Source organism: Actinia tenebrosa, unplaced genomic scaffold, assembly GCF_029948245.1.
Source record: "Actinia tenebrosa isolate PJP-AT-01 unplaced genomic scaffold, QUT_ActTen_1.0 PGA_scaffold16__25_contigs__length_10494907, whole genome shotgun sequence".
Classification (NCBI taxonomy): Eukaryota; Metazoa; Cnidaria; class Anthozoa; order Actiniaria; family Actiniidae; genus Actinia; species Actinia tenebrosa.
In genome coordinates, this window is record NW_028292576.1 from 4389693 (window position 1) to 4405751 (window position 16059).

The 16059-nt window shown below is 38.3% G+C and overlaps 1 protein-coding gene across 1 annotated transcript in view; it reads left to right on the forward strand.

Annotated features, from left to right (window-relative positions):
- Positions 1 to 16059, forward strand: part of LOC116292126 (proprotein convertase subtilisin/kexin type 6-like) — a 124807-nt gene that overhangs the window by 14135 nt on the left and 94613 nt on the right. The window contains exons 4-6 of the mRNA XM_089031253.1: positions 1938 to 2063; positions 14190 to 14260; positions 14716 to 14804. Of these exons, the coding sequence (XP_088887379.1) occupies positions 1938 to 2063; positions 14190 to 14260; positions 14716 to 14804 (286 nt within the window). The remainder of the gene's footprint in view (positions 1 to 1937; positions 2064 to 14189; positions 14261 to 14715; positions 14805 to 16059) is intronic.

Consider the following 16059-nt stretch of genomic DNA (forward strand, 5'->3'; position numbering starts at 1 on the left):
TAAAATCTTTGCAGAGATATACGCAATGTTTCGCGACAGACACTAGGAAAGTCTGCGTAGTAGGCTAGCATTTAGACTGTCAGATCGTTCTCGTATTATTCAACTTCTAGTTACAGTAATTCGTAAATGAAATTTATGTACATTAACTTGCAAATATCGGTTAACGAAGGAAATTATAAAGAGTCAAGTAATTCTGAAGTCTCGAGCAATCCGTGTATTTATACGTATGCTAAAACCAGAACTTGAACTTGGACTTGGTCACTGTCGTTCGAAACCAACTTATTTTCACTTAGAAGAGATAACTAACTTAAAACTAGTGTGATCTGCGTCGGTGTTTCTATTGAAACAGTAACGATAACAGGGTAAATTTTACACTGTGGAAAGATGAAAAAACTTATGACGCTTCGGATGCTAGTCCTTCGTCGGAGTAAAAGAGAAAGAGGTGGTAGAAAGGAGTGTTTATATGATAGAATAAGACAAAAGAAACCTATGAGAACAAGGTGGGCAAGGAAACGAAAGAAACAATCAAAAGACAAAGAGTAGGTTTGTTAAAAGCAAAGCGTTCATTAATCCCGTTTGGACTAAGAGTACCCAATAGGTGAATAAGCCGCAATCAGAGAATGACCGAAAACAATGAAGTCAGTTGTAAGAGAATGGTTAGCTTGATTAAAATGGCGGGAAACTGCTTTGGTAGGATCGTTATTGTTAACATCATAAAGATGATTGCAAATGCGATCACCAAGACGGCGGCCAGTCTCGCCCACATACAAAAGATTACAGCGAGTACATTTGATACATTATACAACATTAGAAGTGGTACAAACAAAGTGGTCAGTGATTTTAACAGTGGATTTAGGACCGACAACAGAAGTGTGAGAAACTGTATGAAGACAAGTATAACAACGTTTACGAGAGCAGCCAAAAATAGCAGGTTCTTTGTCAGAGGGAAGAACTCGAGTGGTTTTAATGGAGTTAGTAGAGAGTTTTAGATTCTCGTTTACGGCAAACGTGAAACGTCAGTTGACCATCAAAGAATTCTTTAAAATTAGTGAAAAGGAATCGCAAAAATCTCCAAGTAGTAGATAAACAAAAGAATACTTGTTTTTGTCGAGAAGGTTTGCAAAAGGCAAAGTGAAGTGTAGGAGAGCGATGAAAACGTGGTCACGTTTGCCGTTTGCGGGAAGGAAAAACGGGAATCTTAATCTCCCTATTAAGAGGATGATACGCAAGAGCGAAAGGAATGCGATCATTAGAGGGACGAGTGTGAGGAGTGAGAGCGGTGGTACGATCAGTGGTGGAAACTCTGCGATTGGCGTGATCAATAACATGAGCAGGATAATTACGCTTAAGAAAGGAAGAACGCATCTCAGAACATTTAACAGAAAAATGAAGATCATCACTACACAAACGACGAAGAAATTGCGAGAAAGGAATAGCGTTAAGAGTGTGCTTAGGATGAGAGGACGAGTAGAGTAAATAAGAATGAGAATCAGTAGGTTTGTAATTGACACTTGTGCTAAGATGGAATTGCGAAGAATTAAAAGAATAGGCCCTTTGCAGCTAAGCAATCACGTGCTGATTAATTCACTGAGAGCAAATGAATGAACATTTTGATTCCCATGTGTGAAATTTACTGGTGAGCAAACAACATTTCTACCACCTCTTTCTCTTTTACTCCGACCAAGGACTAGCGTCCGAAGCGTCAGTAAGTTTTTTCATCTTTTTACGGTGTAAAATTTACCCTTTGGTCACTACTTAATTTCACTTAAAGCCTTTAGCTTTTTAGACCTAAGTAACTGTCCAACCCAGGTATCCCAGTCTACCCTCAGGGTCTTGTTGGTCCAACGTTTTATTGAAATGGATCAAAGTTTCCTTGCAATGATAAAGGTTTTTTTTTAGTAAATGTGCTGGTTTTCTTATTATTTTTATAAATCTAGGATAGGCCGAGTAATCCGACATTTGGCGTAACTTCAGTATGGCCAGCGTACACAGGGAAGGGAATTGTTGTCGCAGTAGTCGATGATGGAGTTCATGAAAATCATCCTGAATTATTAAGAAACTACGTAAGTATGTCGTATTGTTTTTTAATAAATTAATAAATTAATCATATGATAAATTTAAACTCGTGCAACTCTTACGTTTCTTTCATGCTTAGCAGACAGCCGTGCTGTATGTATCCATAATTCGACAGACGCAAATTAAAACCTTCGGAGCTATTAGATATAGTTTCATTTGGAGAATCATTCTTGCTTTTTCCTCTGCTTTAATTTGTGATTTTATTTTCAAATGTCAACTTCAATTTCGTGAAGCTTAATGGCTTCATATTTGTCAGTCCAAGGGGTCTCATCGTACAATAAAAAATACCTAAGGAAAGAAATAATAACTTTTGCCATTATTTCTATAACTATAGCAAGTTAAGGGCCAGTGGTAGCACATTATCGTTGTAATTCAATAGACCCCTTTCGAATTCCAAATTACCGCTGTGTTTCTTGATTACAGACTCACTTGCACAGGGTTAGCCTCGAGTTTGTGCAGAATATTCACGTGTTCCAGTCAAGGTCCTTCGAGTTTCAAAATGCTTGTATTGTTGAAGTTGCGCATTCTTTCCTTTTCTGTTGGTATTTGTGAATATTTAAACACTGATACGAGGCTGGTCTATTACAAACTTTATTGGCTTTAGCTTTCTCAACCACACATTAGAGTTCGAACAGACAATATTTTCACTTAGCGAAGCACAATATTTAACTGATGATGGAAAGCGCCAAAGAAATACTTCTTGGTTACACAAATCGTATCGTCAACATCTCGCTTGTATACTTTGAAAAGAACTGCAACTGTCTTTCACAACAGACTTACTATATTTTAGCGGTTATTTACACGCACGCAACTCTTAGTTTACGACACCATGAAATCGTGTGCAATTCTCTCGGTTTGCTATGGCATCTTTGCTGAAATACTCCTTGTGACGCTAATAGCGCAGCGCAACCGTTGACGTCATAAAAACGAAGACAAAGGCGAAATTCGGACAAACAAACTTACAAGTTTACTTTCAGCAGATAATTTTCACAGCCGATCGCAGTTGATCTTAGTTTACATGGGTTATTATTGTAACTTTAAGTAAAAATAATAAAATCGGTTCGTATAATCCTCGTAGCGGTTAAACAGAATGCAATGTTTGTCCGAGTCTTTAAGCTATTTTTAGAATCAGTGCGCTGCGCTATTATACAACGCCTCGTCATCTCCACACGAGTTTATTAGCTGCTCTGTTTCTTAAAAAGTAAAGGCTTCGACTTCTTTATATTTTTCGCTTAGCGCTTCGTTTTTCGGTGTTGCTTACATCATCCGCATTTTGTGACCACTTGAAGTACTCACTCTTCTACCCCCTTCGTCGGAAAATTGTAACAGTTTTCGTCACTTTTCTTCGTTTTCGGCTACGATTGTCGGAAGGTTTTAAAACATGTTTTAAAATCCTACAACTTTTTTCTTGTCGTATACAGCCGTTGTCAGCAAGTCGTAGGGTTGATTTACACAACGCAATTCGTGTAGTGATCATTGCGTAAGCAAGTTGCATGCGCCATTCGAAGCAAAACTGGTTGTACCGTGTAAATCAAGGGAGCACGTTAAAATTTTGATTGTGTTGGTTTATCTTCGATTTTATCGCACGTATTCTAAGGTATAGCAGGCGTTCCTTGTAGTTCTTGTTTACGTGCGCGCTACACTTCATGTCAGGCGTTCCTTGCTTTAGTCGGGCTAGCGAATTTACTCCGAAAACCGACGAATATCTTACATTTGTCATTCCCTTCCTTATACGATCGTAAGCCATTCGGATCGGCCGAAACCAAAACGCTACGAGGAACGCCTGTCGCAAGATGGATTGCGCGCGCTAGATAGATCAACCAAGAACAATAACTCTCCTTACACAAACAAAATTTTAATGTGCTCCCTTGTGTAAATTGGCCTTGAGAGTTACGCAGGATATTACGCGTTTGCGCGAATATATAAAGTTGATCTTGGACTGGTGAAATCTTTTTTAACAGGAGAAGATAAACTTCATATCTCTTCAATCCAACGTGTAATTTTTTTTAATAAATGGACATATCCAGAAACAAAAAATACTTGTCACAACGCGCGTTAATGTGAGCGGGAAAACATCGGAAGTGATGTTATCGATAATTTCACGTGCAAGGAAATGGAAAATATGCCAATGAGGTCCCGGATGAGTTCGTATGAAAAATACAAGTGGCGTAGTACCCAGTAAAAAAATACGTACTCGATGAGTACATGTGTATACTGGTGATAGATAAACAGCAACATTTTTGAATCATGTATATGTAGAATATTCACTTGCAGGTATTCAGGGCTTAATATTCTGCTTACGGAGCTCAGTTATCCCCATTAAAGGGCTAAAATATTGTCACCGTAAAAATCTGAGTCAGTTTCACATGACATCGGTTCTGTAACAATCGTTCATAAAGCGCCATTGTTGACATACTTCGTGTAGCACAAACACACCAATTCTGTCGCCGTTTTTTGCGATAAATTTTTTCTAGACATTGCAAATACCTGAAAGCACTTTAATTAAACAACACTTGACACATTCATGAAACCTGTGTGCCTTAAGCTTGTTCCAAAAAACAGATAAAATTCACTACAAAAATGACTGCGATTATCTTGTTGAAATCACTGAATCCTACCAAATCATGTTTGAAACGTTGGTCAAACGTTTCCCAGTCGATAGAAAGTCGTAAGCAGTCGCAAACAGAACAACCAAGTTGACCAGCCAGTACGCGGGACTTCGGATAACATCGGCTATCCTCGCCATGCGCCGCTAGCCGTGCAAGTGGAATTCGAAAGTAATCTGAAGTTTTACAACCCTTACACCGGGATGAACTTTATGTCAGTTATATCGTATGTCATTTAACTATATTTTTCGCTAGTTAAATAGGATATGAAGTATATCTGGGTAAACTCGATGGCATAGTGTCTACTGCTTATTAACATGCAGTAGACACAAAAACTAGAAGTGTATTGTCAGTAGTGGCTATTAGCGATACATGTATTAAAGCTAGTGGTTGCATAAAAATTTGTTGTCGCTTATCACCACCGCAAGTATAGCAGTGGCGCAGTTCAACGGGGTCGAACTGAAAACATGTGAAGGCGCAATAAGTACCCGTGCCTCCTTAAATCTTCCAAACTGATATCCTAAATCTCGATTTTAGCGAGTATTGAATCACACAGAAACCTATGGAATGCCGTTGCTGCCAAAAGGGATCGATTTAATTTCTCGCTAGCGAGTTTTTTCACACTTAATTCTCGCTAGCGAGTTTTTTTCACGCTAATTCTCCCTAGCAGCATGTATATGGTATAGGGTAGGTACTTTAGCCACCCCTAGCCATCCTTACCATCTCAAGCCATCCTTTACCATCTCAAGCCATCCTTTACCATCCCTAGCCATCCCTTGTCGCCCCTAGCCATCCCTAGCCATCTCTAGCCATCCCTAGTTATCTAGTTATTTATTTATTTATTTATTTATTGATTGATTGATTGATTGATTTATTTATTGATTTATCAACAATATTTATACGGAGGTGCCAGTTCAGCAAAGCAGGTTTGAATCCCTAGCCATCTTTATCCATTCCTAGCCATCCTTTACTATCCTTAGCCATCCTTTACCATTCTTTGCCATATCTAGGGATGGCTAAAGATGGCTAGGGATGGCAAAGGGTGGCTAGGGATGGTAAGGGATGGTAAAGGATGGCTAGAGATGGTAAAGGAGGGCTAGGGATGGTAAGGGATGATAAAGGATGGATAGAGATGGTAAAGGATGGCTAGGGTGGTTACTTATACCTACCATATACCATGTTCATGCCGGTGCATCCATGGTATTCAGCCATGGAGTATATACCGAAAACTCGCTAGCGAGAAGTTAAAGCACAAAAACTCGCTAGCGAGATTTTTGTCGTAAAGAAAACTCGCTAGTGAGAATATGCAAAGAACTCGCTAGCGAATACTAAGCCTAAAATATAAAAATTTGAACACTTTTTATATTTCCACCCTGTAAAATTAATCTGAACTAACAACAACCCCTTCTAAAAAAAATTCGATCTCTTTTGGCAGCAACGGCATTCCATAGAAACCCCGACACGCAGGATGTGTATTGCAATACTCCAGTTCGAGTTCTCTTTGCTCAGCCGCCTTAGTCTTCGTTGTGCGTTATAATATTCAGTTATTCAACCAAAACCCGTGGCAATCAATCTTAATCAACTCGTATTGTTCGTACTATACAATGGACCTTAAAAAAAAGAAAAGAACACCTTTGTACACAATCGAGGCTAAGACTGAGCAAAGTTGAACTCGAAAAGGAAGTATTAGAGTTTTTCCGTATCCCTTGAATTTCATGTGTGATTTTCAAGGGGTGAAATGTTTCATGCAAATTAAGCAAGGGCATTTATTATATTCTTCATTAACTTTACGAAACTCGGTAATTGTACTCTACAAAGTTATTTTCTTGAGCGCTAGTAACTTTTTTTTGTCAGTGGTACCTAAAATCACAGCTTACAAATGTTTTATTTCTGTTAAAAACATATTAATAGCAAGTTAATTGATATGGTAATCAATGTAAACAACTGGAATTCGACTTAACATAACAAAATGTAACCACATATAACAAAACCACTTGAAGGCTAGTAGACAATTATAGCGAAAACTGTATCATCGTGATAATGAAAATTTTTCTTTTAATTTTAGTGAATAAGATTTGTACTTATTTGTCAATAATCCTCAAGAGGGAGCCTATGTTAATGTATACAAATGACCCTTTGACTTGAAGAAATTCCTCCCACAGAGTGATTGACTGATTTTACGTTTTTAGATAAACCATGGGTCGCGTTAAAACAATTTTAGCTCCAAACAGTAACTTAAAAAATTATTTCAGATGCAAATATTTTGCTTGTTCTCTCTTTCAAGTCAGCACTAAATTCAGCACTAATTTGAGTAGTAGAGTGGTGCACTACCTAAACGCACTGTATATATATATATATAAGAAATCTGTGAATCAATTTTCCGTAAAATAGTGCTCAATACATCGATAGAAGTAGAGCAGAATATAATTAAATCCCCTGAAGAGTGAAGCAATTCACGAAACAGGCTTGTCGGGAAAAATGTTGTCTTGACTTTTTCTTCTCAAACAAATATATATATATATATGTATATATATATATATATATATAATGATGAAAAGGTAAATTATACACCGTGAAAAGATGAAAAAACTTACTGACGTTTCGGACGCTAGTCCTTCGTCGGAGTAAAAAATATATATATAGTAAAGATTGGATTAAAGACGAGACATGTTCACTGTAACTCCGAGTTTCGTGCTTACGCACTCATCAGACAGACTTTAATGAAACATATTCCTATTACTGTGATATTTATATACAAGAGGTGTAATGATTATTTACAAAAGAAGTATTGTTCGGAAAGGAGTTAATTAGCTAGGCCTGGATTTCTATTGTTCATCAGATAGAACTTGTTTTCATGTCGGCATTTGGAGATCAATTCGGATCGCTTGTTTAAAAGAGTGTCGCTGTTTGCTTTGATGATAAGTAGCTTTTCTGTTAAGCACAGGTCACACCTCTTAGAAATGTTGCTGTATGGTCTGGCTGAAGTGATGATTGTCCATTCTATGTTGTAGTCTTTGTTGTTATCTTTAAGGTCCCAGATGTATTTAGAAAGTTCGGTGCTGTTAGCGTATTTTCTATTTCGCAGAGATAGTTTGTGCTGAGTGTATCGTTGTTTGAATGTTCCTTCTGTCAGGCCAATGTAGTTTTTCCCAGTAGTGTCCTCGTTTGTTGTGACATGAGCGTTGTAGATGATGCTGGAGGAGAGGCAGTTGTTGTTTAGAGGGCATTGATCTTTTTTACGGCAGTTGCATGTTTTCTCAGAGGTGGTGGCGGGATCGGTATCGGTGTTGAAGATTTTCTTGTTGTGTTTGGTAATGGTGGTTTTCATGTTTTCCATGCAGCTGTAGCTCACTTTGATATTATTCTGATATTATTATGAACATGCCCTGAATTCCAGCGGATATACCAAAACCCTGACCTACAACAGCCATAAACCATCTACACATTCAAAAAGAAACAGACAACGGAACATCATCTGGTACAACCCTCCATACAGCAAGAATGTACAAACCAACGTCGGAAGCATCTTCCTGAAGCTCATACACAAACACTTTCCCAAGCACCACAGATTTCACCGGATCTTCAATAAGAATAATATCAAAGTGAGCTATCTACAGCTGCATGGAAAACATGAAAACCACCATTACCAAACACAACAAGAAAATCTTCAACACCGATACCGATCCCGCCACCACCTCTGAGAAAACATGCAACTGCCGTAAAAAAGATCAATGCCCTCTAAACGACAACTGCCTCTCCTCCAGCATCATCTACAACGCTCATGTCACAACAAACGAGGACACTACTGGGAAAAACTACATTGGCCTGACAGAAGGAACATTCAAACAACGATACACTCAGCACAAACTATCTCTGCGAAATAGAAAATACGCTAACAGCACCGAACTTTCTAAATACATCTGGGACCTTAAAGATAACAACAAAGACTACAACATAGAATGGACAATCATCACTTCAGCCAGACCATACAGCAACATTTCTAAGAGGTGTGACCTGTGCTTAACAGAAAAGCTACTTATCATCAAAGCAAACAGCGACACTCTTTTAAACAAGCGATCCGAATTGATCTCCAAATGCCGACATGAAAACAAGTTCTATCTGATGAACAATAGAAATCCAGGCCTAGCTAATTAACTCCTTTCCGAACAATACTTCTTTTGTAAATAATCATTACACCTCTTGTATATAAATATCACAGTAATAGGAATATGTTTCATTAAAGTCTGTCTGATGAGTGCGTAAGCACGAAACTCGGAGTTACAGTGAACATGTCTCGTCTTTAATCCAATCTTTACTATATATCTATTGCTCTGCATCCCTACGCATCGAGCACTGTTTCAACAGTATAGACCACATTACATACTTTGTTATATATATATATATATATATATACTTTGATGATGAGGAAGACGATTTGCATATAACATATGGGCAATGTATCCTTCTCAGTATGTTAAAAAAAAAAAAAAAAAAAAAAAAAAAAAAAATCTACCAGTTTTGTCTGTAATCACAGAGTGGGACAATCACGAACGGAACCACAGATCCATGTTAGGTGAAAGCCCAAGATCGAATTGGAATTTTAGAAGTTGATTTTTGCGGAGGGAGGAAAACCGGAGAACCCGGAGAAAAACCCTAGAAGCACAGGAGAGAACCAACAAACAACTCTACTCACATACGAAACCGAGCACGGCGGGGCTCGAACTCAGGTCGCATTGGTGAGAGGCGGCGCGATAACAGCGCACGCCACCCGTGCTTCCCGTGCTTGATGTTATTTTATAGAACGGACTGAACCCAGGTGAATGAATGTTAATCGAAGTATTATGATCATCCGGGTGTACGTAGTCCTGAGAAGGATTGTTTAATGTGACTGACCAGGGGCGGATCCAGGATTTTGTTCAGGAAGGGGTGCTGCGCACAATGTTAACGCAGGGAGGGTGCACCCCTCAGAATCAAAGGCAAAAACAAAATTGGTTATCGTCGAAGTAGGAGCACAAAGTGTAACCAGGGAGGGGTGCGCAACCCCTGCACCCCTCCTCTGGATCGATCCGCCCCTGATGACGTTTCGACAACCTGAGCGGAAGTCATCTTCAGAGCATGTGAAAAATAAAGTCAGATTGGTCATTTTTATACTGCCACAATAGCAATAGCCAAATTACCTGGATTTGCGTATAATTGGCGGCATCGGTCTAATGAGTGCGAGTCGCTGTTTTGGTGTTGTGGGCAGATTTATTGTTTCTAATAATCCTATTATACGGAGCCGGTAAGTTAAGATTGAGCGGTTTAGTGGATGATGCTCAAATTACTAGATTTTCAGTCTATCGTATGACTAGTCTTGGTATGATGCCTGCCAACGTTATTATATGACATAAAGAACATCAAAGTGCTGTTGAAAAACAGGATGAACATAATAACATTGCCAGGCATCATACCAAGACTAGTCATACGATAGACTGGGAATTTAGTGAATGTTTTCCTTGGGAGCTTGTTTAGAGTGAGTGATGCAACAACTGCAGAAAATGTCCATATATTGCTCTTAATAACGCTTTTTAACTATGAGTCCCTATATATAAGCTGGCATCCTTCGCGAGTGTGGAACTATTTACGTTGAAGCATAGATGACTTTCCAGATGTTGTTGGTATGATTGACGCTATCCACACCAATCACCATCAACAGACCTCAAGGGAACGCCAAAGGCTCTACTATTGCGGCGATCGCGGGTTTCATTTCGTTAACTGGCAAGTAACTGTTGACACAAATGGAATGTTACCACGAATAGGTTTCGGCAATAATTTTCTTCTACAGCTTCCTGTGAGTAGTTATCTCATGGCAGATAGTGGATACCCAACAGGATATCTCCTGCTTGTGTCCTTTTCCCGAAGAGGTGGAAGACGCCTAACTGCCAACATGGAAATGTTTAATCGAGCTTTGTCCAAGCATAGATTTCGAGTGGAACATCGGATCACTGACTTAAAAATCTATAGATGTGTGTCGAATAGAATTAGACACAGGCAATGGCGAATACGTGGGGTGGCTAACTTAGTGATACCCCTTACGAATAGAAGAAGAAAGCTCATTAATAATAATAATAATAATTTATTACTTATAACGCGCAAATTAGCATGTGTATATGATCAAATGCGCGTAACAATAAAATAAGAATATTTCCAAATATAAAAGATTAAATATAAAGCATCACTAAAAACAACTAACTATAACATATGAATTATGAAAGAAGAACATATCTAAATAAATATAATTTCCTAAGGTCAAGTAACAAATTGTTATGCAGTGGTTAAAACTATCGATAATGACTAATGGCTTTTCCCTAATATATTTTTAGGTGGTGTATGTGCGTATGGGTGCGTGTAAGTGTGTGAGTGTAGTGTATGTGGTATGTATTAATTAAAAATATATATATATATAAATAAAAACAATCTACTCTAATCTAAATAATATAATTTAAGATCCATATGCAGTCTGAAACAAGAATGTCTTAAGTAATGACTCAAAATTGTTAAAATTACTCTCATTCCTGATATGACGAGGGAGGGCATTAAACAAAGACGGAGCAGCCACAGCAAAAGCCCTATCACCAAGAGTTTTCTTGGTTCTAACATTTAAAAACGGTTGGAGATATAAATCATTGTTCCTCCGAAGAGAGTGTGCACTAGAGCGCTTAACGTCAACTAGGCTGCTGATGTAACTTGGTGCAAGACCATATATAGCTTTAAAAGTAAGTATTAATATCTTATAATGTATTCTTTCCTTAACTGGTAACCAATGGAGTGAATATAGTACTGGAGTGATATGATTGTACCTAGACGTTCCTGTTACGAACCTAGCCGCTGCATTTTGAACACGTAATTTACTAATAGACTTTGCAGGTAGACCGTAAAGGAGGCTGTTACAATAGTCTATTCTGCCCATAATAAAAGCATGAATTAACATTCTTGTTGTATCATAATAAAGATATTTTCTTATCATCCTAATATTATAGAAATGGAAAAATGCAGCTTTACATATATTGTTGATGTGAGGAACAAGACTCATATTACAGTCAAACAAAGTTCCTAGATTCCTGGCTGCTGAAACTGGCGTTGCTCTAACGTCTCCAACTGTTAACTTGTCGATACAAACTTTTTTCAGCTGTTGCCTGGTTCCGATAATCAGGAACTCTGTTTTGCTATCATTCAGTTTCATCTTGTCGGTAATCATCCCAGCCCGCACAGCCGTTATACACATCTCCATGGCGGCAATACTCTCCACTTCGCTCACCCCAGTCCTTGGTTTGAAAGACAAATACAGCTGTGTGTCATCAGCATACGCGTGCGCGGTCGGCAGATATCCCTTGATCACATCAAACAACTTACTTGCATACAATGTGAATAAAAGTGGCCCCAGACAGGAACCATGTGGTACCCCGCAAGATAACTGAAAACTGTCAGAGATCCCATAATCAAATGCCACACGTTGAGACAGGTTTGACAAGTAGGACTTGAACCACTCCAGCGCCTTCCCTGTGATACCAAACGATGACTCGAGGCGACGAAGAAGAATACTATGATCGACTGTCGAATGCCGCACTAAGGTCAAGAAGTACAAGTAGCGTTACATGTTGGCGATCCATACTCAGAAGAATGTCATTCTGTACTTTATGAAGTGCTGTCTCCGTACTATAGCGTTTTCTATACGCAGATTGGAGCTCGGGAAGTAAATCGTGCTCTACAAGATAGTTATAAGTTTGTTCATAGACAGCCCTTTCAGTCAACTTTGAGACAAACTGAAGATTGGTGATCGGACGTAAGTTACTAAACACAACATCAAGTCCCTCTTTCTTTAAAAGAGGTTTCACCAGCGCCTCCTTCCAGCCTTTAGGAAAATATCCGGTAGCTAAAGAGGAATTGATGACGTGGGTAATTACCGGAAGTAGAATGTCCAGAACCATCGGCATGGGCATTGGATCCAGGGCACAATACTTTTTTGCTGAAGCCATTACAAGTGACCGAACTTTATCAATGCTAAGCTTCTCAAAGCTTCCTAAGCTTACACTTTCATCTGCCAGTAGACATCGATCATCAGGTACCAAATCACGTGACGAAGGGTCAAGGAAAACAGCATCGACCTCATCTCGAATTTTCAAAATCTTCCGTATAAAAAATTCACCAATATCATTGGAAAGCACAGTATTATTGGGACAGTTCGGAAAAGATAGCTGATTCCTGGGACTGATCAACTTTTTAACAGCGGTAAAGAGTTTGCCTTGATTGTCACTATTATTGGAAATAAAGTCAGTATAATAGGTCTTCCTTGCCTCATTCATTAAATCATTTACAATATTAGAAGAAACGCAGTCCATTTAGTTTAAAAATCAATTTAGGTGTAGTGTTTTGTTTTTTGTTATTTTTTTTTTCAGTTCAGTGCTAAAACTAAGTTTGGATATCTTCGGCCCCGTCCACACGCATCCGGAAATTTTTGTATCAGCGAATTATTTTTTGCGGATACGAAGATGTTTGCGCCCACACGCATCGTATTCGAATCGTTTTCACCGTTCACACGTATCCGTTTTCGTAAAATTTGCGGATACGGACACAAAAAATTCCGAACACGTGTGGACGCAACCCGTATCCGCAAAAAATTTTTTGCGGGTACACAAATTTGCGGATACGTGTGGACGGGGCCTTCGTAACGTCACCATAGCGCAACGAACACCGTTAAAAATAGATGTTCGCATACGTTAATAACTATAAGAAAGGGAATGGAATAAATAACAGAGACTAACTTGTGTGGCTGCAATAATTGGGTCTCAACCGGTTATAAGCCCAGTCATGGAAACCCACACCAACCATCTTCTTTCCTTTCAAAAGGAAACGGGAAACTGCCATAATTCATTAAAAATAAAGGGTTTTCTATGGTTTTGAAGTAAAAATGTTAATTGGTGCTACGTTCTAGTCATACTTTGAGTCTTTTACCAAATAAATTCAATGCAATTTACCGTATCGATATTACAGAGTTATATATTTATGTTCAAAATTGAATACAAAAGAACTTCATAATTATATATCAGGCCCCGTCCACACGTATCCGGAAATTTTTGTATCCGCAAATTATTTTTTGCGGATACGAAAATGTTTACGACCACACGCAGCGTATTCGAATCGTTTTCACCGTCCACACGTATCCGCTTTCGTAAAATTTGCAGATACGGACAAAAATTTGCGGACACGTGTGGACGTAACCCGTAACTGTAAAAGAAAAATTGCGGATACAAAAATTTCCGGATACGTGTGGACGGGGCCTCAGACAGCTAATTTGCATGAAACATTTCACCCCTTGAAATTCACACATGAAATTCATGGGATACGGAAAAACTCTATTATGTTATGTTCCCAGCCGTTAGATTTACAGGGTTGCTTGTTTTACAGTGTTTCATGTTTGGTTTATTGTAGTGTTGTTTTGCCTAAAAGTAACTGATTTTGCTTTTTTAGAATGCCTCAGCAAGTTACGATTTTATGGAAAATGACAAAATACCAGCTCCTAGTGGTAAACAAGTGTCGGGGTATATTAAAACTTTATACAACTTTTTCTCCTCATTCTTCTCATTCTTCTCATCGATATATCGGGAAAGGAAGCTTGTTCCCATAACAGTTATTTGTTTGTGTTCAACTTCGAACTAACTCAAACCTTCTGAAAAAAATCCTTTTATTTGATCAAATGTGCCTTCCATTTTTACGGTAGAGTATACAAAAACACTCCTAAGTCTACCCCACCCCTCCCCCCAGCTCGAAAATTTGCACGGTGTTCTCTCTTTTGTTTCATATTTGTAATTCATTCACACCTTATAACGAAATATTCCACAAAAAAGTATATTGGAGAATGTCTGGGTCCAGAACTAAGTAATACATTTTTCCTTTTTCGACAATCATAATTTGCTCTAAGGGGAATAAATGACTGAATAATTATAATTTAAAAAGTTTCATGGACTTAAAGCTTTACTTTTTTTCCCCCCTTTAGACATGGCAGTGCCTGTGCAGGTATTATAGCTGGTGCAGCTAATAACAGTTTGTGTGGCGTTGGATTAGCATACAATGCCCAAATTGCTGGTAAGTTTGTTTAAGTGGTTGAGGGTTTCCGGTATTCATAATGTGATACCAAAGATTTATTACATCCATTTTGAAATCACAAGCAAATCCTGCAATCTGATTGGTTCCCTGCAGCAGTGATTTCAGCATAAATTGCACGATTTTGAGCTCTAAATTGCACGATTTTGCACATCAACTGATATGAACCAATCACAAGAGAGACATGTCATTTTCTAGCCAATTATATCAAGGAATCCATCTGAGTGTTGAGCTCACCGCTTCTTGCGAAAAAAAAGAGCCACGGCTCAAATAATTTTTTCTGAAGAACGATTTTACCGTCAAAAGTCTTAAAAAAAGACTTAAAAAGCCGTAAAAAGGACTTAAAAAGACCAACTGATCACTTAAAATCGTCAAAAGCATCTTTGTAAAGTAACTGCTTAAGTAAGTTAAAGATATTACAGCGAAAAGCAGTGGGAGAAAATGCAATCGGCATCTTTTGAATGTGACTTCTTGGCGATTGATCGTGGAAAGTGGTTTCCTTTTCAATCTGTAAAGCATAACAACACATCGAAAATACAGTCATTAAAAGAAGTTTTTCTTAAGAAGAAGATTTTTGCTGAGCTAAGTGACTTCTTAAGGACAACCGAAGGACTAAACAACCTTTGATTTTTGCTGTTTTGTCGGCACAAGTGTGATCTAAACATATTGAACAGAAATCGTAAAAATACAAGCAGTGAGCATTGGCTGTGGTATGGACAACAGCCAGTTCATTACAACCTTTTTGGGAGGGATTGTTTTGCTATTTAATGTAAGTAAACGATTCTTAATACACGTAATGCCTTTTGGTCCGATATAAATTCATTTTAGTTTTGGATTGAAAGTGTTGGTTTTCAAAATGAGAATCATTGCTCGATCAGTATAAACAAGTTCTCTTGGCAGCATGTTTGAATCGACTGCTTTTAGATTGTAAGTCATGTCGGTTTAACTGAAAAAACGTCTTTTTCAAAAAAGATTTCAAAATGGATATAATAAAGTGGTAATTGAACTTCGTGTCGTACAATTTTGGTCTGAAATCAAACTTGCAATTACAAATCGCACTCCCGCTACGCGGTCGTGCGATTTTGTAATCGCGCGTTTGATTTCAGACCAAATTGCACTCCACTCAGTTCAATTACCATTATAAATAATGGTAATTGAACTAAGTGGAGTGCAATTTGGTCTGAAATCAAACGCGCGATTACAAAATCGCACGACCGCGTAGCGAGAGTGCGATTTG